General features: G+C 37.0%; 1 protein-coding gene across 1 annotated transcript; it reads left to right on the top strand.

The window, feature by feature from the left end:
• The first annotated feature begins 708 nt into the window (after positions 1-708).
• On the top strand, positions 709-6,948 carry LOC111062655. Its single transcript, XM_039437745.1, has 3 exons — positions 709-936; positions 3,674-3,906; positions 4,812-6,948. The coding sequence occupies exons 2-3, from the start codon at positions 3,677-3,679 to the stop codon at positions 5,818-5,820; spliced, it is 1,239 nt and encodes a 412-aa protein (XP_039293679.1). The 5' UTR covers positions 709-936; positions 3,674-3,676; the 3' UTR covers positions 5,821-6,948.
• The last annotated feature ends 2,145 nt before the right edge of the window (positions 6,949-9,093 follow it).

The following is a 9,093-nucleotide window of genomic DNA, read 5'->3' as shown; positions in this document are numbered from 1 at the left end:
CTAGAGAGAATAAATAATAGTAGCTAAATATGATGGAGATAAAAAGTAGCTGAATATTCTCTAATAGTAGCTGAATATGATGGAGATATATCATACATGGATATTATATTGTGACCGAGAATATAGAAACCATCTCACAAATTGAATACAATATTATGTACTACGATAAACGGTATTCTCCAGGTTGCAATCTTCGCAGAGTTTCCACGTAGGTAGGGTGATAACTCGTCTTATCTACCAGGCTGTCTGGGAAGCAGGTCTCTATCGAGCGTGGCATAGCTTGAGGCAAGCAATCTCGGTAGTAAATCGATTAGGGGAGCGTAGTTTAGCAACATTGTTGGTCGGTAGCTCGAGCAAGTAATATGTGCTCGGTAATTTGAAACACCGAGATAGAAGCGGAGTAGCTACAGGGCACATAATGTTGATCAGAGGGTAGTCTACAGGTACACCTATAAAGTGTGCATGTAGCAGGGCAGAAAGCAGGTGGATGTTTTGGGGGTCACGCTACAGAAGGTGGAATGCATTCTGAGTGAACTCGATAATACGAGGCAGTATGCTGTAAGAGACAGACGCCCCCCGCGGCCTGCCATTGGCTCCTCTAAGCCACGCCCCTTTTCAGCTACCAATCGGCATCGAGCGGGGGTGGTTTGCCACCCTTGCAACACGGCTTCAACCACGTGTTCTGCTATTGAAATGCTCTGCGCAGTTGAACTTCGAACTCCGTTGAGGCAGGACGTCTTCCACTCGCTGCTACTTTGTTCACACTTTGAACTGATTCCACGAGTGCTTACACATTACCTACCACTTGCAACACATCATCACCTGTGTTATCGCATTATCAGGATTGATCAGCATCTAGTAATTGCACTGGACCCTTCGTTACATCCGCAGCATGTCTGGAGTGTACTTCACGCTGAGAGATTGAAGACAAGAAACGTGAGTACTCTACAACAATCAGTTAAACCATTATTTTCACCTCTTTTATGACTTAATTTCTATCAATTACTTACACAGCCTTCATTATAACCCATGTTTTTCTGCGATTTCCTTGGCTATTAAGTATCATTTTGATTGAGCATCCAACAAATCATGGTGAATAATTTTATGGGATGCATCCGTCAGAACTTTGAGCGCATAAATTAGAAACGCATCGCAGATTGGAAAACAAATGTTGTAAAAGTTTAATAGTCGTTCATGGAAGTTTATGATTTTATGATAACCTCGTAGTTGTCAAATGTTTTTTATTATGTGAAGACACGGTAGAATCTATAGATTCACTATTCACCATCCCAAATTGTTATTATTGTTCTCTGATAACACAACCGCTTATATTGAACATAGAGTCTCGAATTATTTTTAAATTCATTTTATTTATTTTATTTTTTTTTATTTATTCAAGTAAGTTACAATACATTCTGGTTCATACACGAATCTACAATAAATTACAGTACAACAGCCAATTATGCAACAGTTTATAGAGAGGTTCAACATGTGTAAAATTCGTAGCTCCCCAGATAATTATGACGTATCTTAAAATTGATTGCACTAAAGAAAAATAAACAGTTAGGCTACGAGTTCATTTTGAACGGTCATAGAGTTCAGTCAATACAATTCATCAAGCTTTTCAAACATACAGTCACCTTGATTCTCTGCATAATATTGACGACTAAAAATATCAGTGTATATAAAATCAATATACGAGTACCTCTCAAACCAAGAATTGTTGCGATGAACGCTAATAGGTATTCTGTATTGAATGTATTTCAAAGACTTGTCACGGGTTTTTGAGCAATTAAAGTGTTTTGAATTGGCGGAAAAATCCAATCAAGGAAAACTTCCGACTCAAAGAATTTTTTTTTGATACCATGCTTAGTAAACGAGGCTATTGAGTCATGTAATCAATATTTATGAAGAGGAATGGTTCTCTTGTAGTCTAGTTCTTATAATTCGCGTTGCTCTTCACAAATTAGCAATAGAAAAGTGTTATGATATAATTATCTCATTTTGTAGTTTTTCAACAATTTTGGTTGTCCTATTGATTCTCAGTAGAATAAAATACAGTTATTTGAGTAATCTTCTGTGATAATGTTAATCTAGTATTGGGACGATTCTATTCATAGTGAATTGTTTCGACAGTGGAATTATTGAAGAATACAGAATTATTTTGAAATAATCTTGATCTTCGTGAACATGCTCATATGAATTCATTCAGATCCATTAGATTGTATTCCAGCTAATTAAGTCATATTGGATTTATCATAACATCTTCAGGCGATTTGTCATACTGTATTTGTTCTGTGTAGTTCAACTCTCTTATTAATCAATAATTCAAACATTAGACTTTATTATAGACTAGATGATTAAATTTTCTCCAACTCACTAATTTCTGTTCACTCAGCTTTGATGCTGATTTGAAACACTTTAAGATATATTTATAGATGAATGTGGTGAAACTTTGATTCTAGGTTTGTCATAATCTTATTCACATACCAAAACGTATCATAGCTTACGGGAATTGTACCTTAATGAGGACAATATGATTTATTCTTGTCCAGCCTACTTACGTTTGTCACTCGAGTTAGATGCCAATTCGAATCCTTATAAAAATGAAACCATAATATGTTTACATATACTGCAAAACCTTGGATTGCAGGTTGGAGCTACTATCAGTAGCTTCATATACTATTATATCAGTAATCTTGAACAAGAGAAATGAATTAAATGTTTTCGTATTGAAATTTCTATAGGAGAATTGAGATGATTAACTTGGTGTATACGAGAATAATTAATCTAGAGTACTCCTTCTAGATTGAATGCATTGTCAATTCATTTTCATAAAAGTCATGACACAACAAAAACTTGATTCACGGAAATTTACAGTGATTTTTTCCAAGTAAAAGAATTTTTATCGCCAGTCATGATCTAGAATGCCGTGAAGTGAAACTTTCAGCTACCCTCATTTAGTGAAACCTTTAAAATCGTTTACTCTGAGTTCTTTATTCCCCCTTCATTGTCTCTCCCCTTTGGGGTCAAACTCACCCCTAACTAAGTGTGAACGCCAATATCATCCCCTACTTTTCCGCTTCTCCATAATCAGTGCTGAGCGCTGTAATACGATTTGCTATTCACAAAACTGGGCTAAAACAACTTTTCGGAAATCGAGTTAAACTTTTATTAAAAATCTTTATACAAGAATAACAGTTTTTCTCAATTATAAACAATGCTCTAAGAATTAAAAAATGTAATTGAAAGACATTAAGACAAGAACGAGTTGAAGACTAATCGAAATTTAGAGGAGTATGGGTAGCATCATAGTATTGACTAGTACAGAAGGGGTCTCATTTCCACAGGAGATATATAATTATATCCTACTTGTTATGTGAATTGTTGATTGAAGTTTGAGTGAGTTCTTTTTGTTGTCAATTTTGACAATCAATGTATAGAACACTGATAAGATTCTCTGGGATGCTTTTAAAAACAGACAGACAAACAAATGTTTGACGTGCTGTACAGGAGACTGCAACAGAAAAATAACATTGGAATCGTGATAATTCCTTGATTCTTGTCAATTGAATTGAAAGATAATCAATCAACAAACAGAGAAGGAAAAGCAATTTCTCGTATTTTTTCACCAAGATTGGAATAGTGAGTCATTTTTCGATGTTTGTTCCAGGAGATGACGATGGACATACACCAGAGGGAACGCGAGAGGGAATTCCTTGCAGGCGGCGGTTCATCACCCGGCTCCCCTGGCAGCCACAGTCCGACTCCACTGGTCACTCCGATGGTGGCTCCCAAGGCGTCCAAGAGGAGCTTCGATGTCGCCTTCCTCATGGCACCCGACGACTTGAGCAAGAAAAGACAGCAACAGTTGCGACTTGTCACCACCGCTAGTCTTATGCAAAGGTGCGTTTCACAAAGAGAAAACAAAACTATTACAATTGAAAATACACAGTTTTTTTCAACTCCACTTTCATCAGTATTACTTCTTTTATAAAAAATATTATACTAAATGTTCCTCTCGTGTAGTTTCTCTCGTTCCTCTCGTCTCCTCTTGTTCCTCTTGTGAGGGCAATACCTAGAGTGAATTGAGGAAGCTTCATTAAATTGAGGAACACATATCAAAATCAATCAAGTTCAAAACGAATTTGGAAAAGTTTTTATGAAAGCTGATGAAATGAAGTAGTGGTTCTCTCCAGAGTACTGATGAAATAAAGTGATAGTCCATGTGATTCTCTCCAGAGTGCAGTGACAGAGAATCTCCATTTCAGAGACTATAAAATCACAATACTCTATACTTTGGTAACTGTAACCACCGTCAGTTTCTTGACGAATGATTTTTCAAACCAACAAACGTTAGTTATTGCAGAAAAATATTGGCAATATTCTCCATTGGACAACATTAGTGTATTAAATGGCTAAATGTATTACATTTCACAATAAACCAATTGAAAAATGATACAGGATCTAATCTGTAATCATATTCAATCTATTGAAATTCCGAAACAGAATAATTCATTTAGGGTGCAAAAATTCTTCATAGTGTTTCATTAACGAAGAATAGATTATTCATCAATATATTATAAGCAACACATCGTTTAATTCATTCGCTCTTTGAGGCAACAGAAAGTTTGGAAAGTTTGATTAATGGTTTCTTTTTACTCACACACAATCGGATAAATAATGTTTTTCCTACTTTGCTTTTCATTGACAGTGAATAAAATCCTTGATAGATTTTATTTTATTTTTTCTCCAGATATCGTCCAAATTCCCAGTAATTTCATCTATATGGATATATTTTTCTGTTATAGGTATTCACCACCTGTAGTTGGATCCGTGCAAATACGCCAGGAACCCATTCCACCCCAACTACCGACATCACCCTTCGGTCTGCTGATTCCTGGCTCAAGGGATTACACCATGAAAGACACCCCCAAGTCACCATCACCAACGTTCACGAAAAGCGCTTTCACCAAGGTGACAACAGACACCTCCCGTCTTGAGCTGGTCACTCATCTGCCTCATCGTCCTGCGTCTCCTTCGTCGGTGTCATCTGGAGGAGGGGCTTCACCGGATGTCAGCTACCAAGAAAGCCTCAGTCCACCAGCGATCAGTGACAGATCATCACCGTATGCATCACCAGCCAAAAGTGTACCTCCTTTTTTCGCCACATCAGGGAAACCAGCTGCTTATATTTATCAAAACTCGGTGATGAATTCTAGAATGGGAGATAAAAATGAGGAGAGGAGAGGATCTCCTGTTGAAATTAGTAATAATCATCAAGGTGGGAGTAGTTATTTAGGTTATGTTAGTAAAAGCCCTCCCCGGATTAGTAATCTTGTAGAGAAAGTACCCAAAGTGCGTCCGAATTTGTTGTACTCTGATGGATTTGCACCCTCGCCTTACGGAGGTTTAACAGTGGCCACCTATCCTTTCCAAACAAACTTCACACCTCCAGTACCCCCGCACCCTCTACTGACAGCGGCGGCCAACGTGACAGCTGCCGCGCTGCTTCCCCCCTCCCTCGCTGCCCTGACACTGCCTGCGCAGAACGTGTGCGCCAAGTGCAACATCAGCTTCCGTATGACCTCTGACCTCGTCTACCACATGAGGTCGCATCACAAGGGCGAGAGCAACACCTCTGACGCGGCCAGACGGCGGAGAGAGCAGGAGAAGCTCAAGTGTCCCGTCTGCAACGAGAGCTTCCGTGAGCGACACCACCTCACGCGTCACATGACGGCGCATCAGGACAAGGAGGGTGACGCTGATGACGATAGCGTTACTGACGCGCCGTCGCGGTCACGCGTCGCGTCAAAGTGACCCGGCCGGCGTGGGCTTAGACGCCACAGTCAAGAGCAGCGATTCTACTTGTATGACAGTTACCCACAGTTTTAAAAGTGATTCCCTGACTAATCACAGTTTGATAATGATTGTTTCAAAATTCATAAAAGCATCTCAGATTCCTGGGGCAATATATTCCAGTTCCATGACCATATCCATATCAAACAATTATTCATTTTATTCGTCATAACCTTACAGTACAGTAAATTGTAAGAATGAATCAAATAGAAATGATTGATTGATTATTGAATGCATGAATTGAAGTTATAAATAGATTTCTTCACAGTGATTGTGAAAATAAATCAATTCAAATGACACAAAATAAAAATTGTAAATTCCTCCCCAGAAGTGCAAGATCGAAAAATATAAACAATAGAATTGATTCACGTGTCAAAATAAATTAATTTCGCACTAAATCCTGAAGCTAGTTATATTGAACTATTCTATGTGATATTACCAAACATAACCTTCTCTATAAAAATCAGTCTACTAATAAGTGAAATAGTATATCCTAGAACTAAATTCAGAGACAAGTCACAGGGACGAGAAGTGTGTATATGCTACCTACCACTATAGAAGTTGTTACATCTACTCGTAATCAAAGTACTAAAACTAAATATTTCCATACTAATAATTATTATGACAATTACTTGTAAATTAGATTCATGATAGTATTCTTCCACTAAAAATGGGAATTGTATTGTTGAAAAAACTATGTGATACAGAGATCCAACTATTTGAACTTAAATTAAAATATGAATGTGCAATACTTAGTCTAAGTTTATAACTTGATATCCATCTTATAGTAGGCTATCTGAATAGGAAAGTTATCTCATATTATGTGCATTGAACAAATTCATGTGAAAATATAATTAGAAATATTCATCGATGTAAAGTTGTGTAAATCCCAAAAATTCAATAACTTCCCATATCGCAGAATATTGTTTATAGAGATACAACTACAACGTTTCTCAGCTTTGAATCCTTGAATGGTGCAGAGTATTCTATAAATATTATTCGTAAGTCTATTGTAAAAATTGGTGTATATAAATATGCGCTTGTTGAACCAGCATAAATTTGCTATTAAAGCCTATTACGTTTCATTTATGTTGTATTCAATTCAAATCGTTCAAATCTTCTCTCCATGTTCCCTGCCAAAAACAATTGAAAAAAGAATCCATAGCATTGGCCGTTTCATACTCGGCGATTTCTCGACTATAATATTATGACATCCGATTGAATATCCATCCTCTGCTTGTCTAAAAAGAAGCTGTGTGTGAGATTCATTCATTCGGAAGACATTCTAGATGTCATGTCGGCGAGTGTATGAAACGGGTTATTACTGGACTGCTTGTTAAATTCAAGACCTAAAATACAATATGTTATAGTGAGAAGAAATCGATTAGTGATAATGCAAAGAATTGGTTGAATCTGAAGGCATTCCTTATTAGCCTAATATGAATAGAAAAACACTGTTTTTTCTAAAGATATCTAATGACTCACAATTATCAAGACATAAGAGACACTGAATGTTCTAAGTGAGCTGAACTTTACCAACTCATGATATTGGAACAAGGAAGGAAAAATATAAATCAAGGTGAAATAACTTTCATAGTGGTTAGTCAGAATTTTTTGGTACTCCTGGAAGGTAGGTATACAAATGAATCAATTGCAGAATATTGTGATGAGTAGTAGTTAGATACAGGTAAACAATGCCTCTATTCCCGAAGAATCAAACGCTCTTCCAACAACCCATAGATCAGATCACACGTTTTTGGAGAGAAGTACAATAAATTATCAATAGTCAAGTTAGCTGGATCACTACCTCCGTAAACAAAGCAATCGTGTGACGTCAGCACAGGTAGGGCTCCCACACCAATGAAAACACTAGCTGATATAGATGAGCTGAAATCATCGAATTTTTATTGGTGTAGGAGCCCCACCTGTGCTGCCGTCACACGAATGCACTACGGCTTTGTTTACGGAGGTAGTGGCTGGATGTGTCTGTAGGAAACCACGAATCAAATCTCACTTCAAGGGAATTAATGACTAGCTCTGATTATTCAACGCAATTAGAAGCCGAACTATTTTCATTTGAAGAGGTGGATGTCTGGATTCCTTCCCATAAAATTATCATACTAGATATTGGAGCAGCCTGTTTGATCGCAGCCTTTTATTATTCAAGTACACTGCGATATATTCTAGCTTGAATAATTCTACCAGGGGGCTGAGAGGGGTGCTTAGGGGTCCCTGACCCCCCTCCGCAATAATGAATATGAAGAAAAATCAGTACATTAAATACAAAAAAGTACAGCTATCTGACTTTTTGACGGCCTGATGGTAAAGTAAAACGGGCGTTCACCGCAAATTACCCTCTGAATATGAGCAGGAAACCTGATCATGGGGTGTTACTAAAAATGACTAGCCTAACATTAATCTTGGTCGCTCCCCCAAAAAATATATTCTAAATACGCCACTGAATTCTACTTGAGATTCGAAAGATTCCTCAAGCTCCAGTGAATTCTATATCCAACATGAGAACTGTCATGAAGTGGCATATTGAAAACTCAAAAATCACAGTCAAGCACTAATTCTATCCCAGGTAATCGAATGAGAAATAGTTTAGCTAAAGAAGATGGAAATATGCATAGAAATGAGAGTTTCAGAGACTAGGGAACTTTTCTATCTGTACCATGTGAAGCATAACGCCAAGGAGATTAAAAGATTTCAAAATACAATAACTTATATTACAATTAACTTATAACTTATAGATTCTTTCATTGGGTGACATCACATCTCAGAAAACTGTAATAGTCCTACTAACTGGCATCATTAAATTACCATATGTTAGAATTGAAGGAGGCCAGATGCCATCAACCTTCTTATGAGTTCCTCATCTATCTTCATGATTTTAAATAGGCCAACTATAACAAGGATATTTATCTATGATAGGATATCATAGCTATTGACGATAGGATATCCTACAGATAGGATAACTGTATACTATCCTTAAACTATAATACATAGCTCACGAATAAGGCGTATCCAATTAGTGAACAATTACATCTTATTTAAATAATTTATAACTAACTATTTTATTATTTACATGTTATGTTTGAATCACGTTCATGGTTTAAATACTCCAGATTCATTTCCGAAGCAACATATTTTTATTATTCAAATGATGAAATATTAATCTGCATCACTACCTATTCCTATTGCTTCTACTGGTGCCACAAGAAACATTCCATT

The sequence above is a fragment of the Nilaparvata lugens genome, chromosome 11, assembly GCF_014356525.2.
Source record: "Nilaparvata lugens isolate BPH chromosome 11, ASM1435652v1, whole genome shotgun sequence".
In the NCBI taxonomy this organism is placed as follows: domain Eukaryota; kingdom Metazoa; phylum Arthropoda; class Insecta; order Hemiptera; family Delphacidae; genus Nilaparvata; species Nilaparvata lugens.
This window is presented reverse-complemented; position numbering and strand designations above follow the sequence as displayed.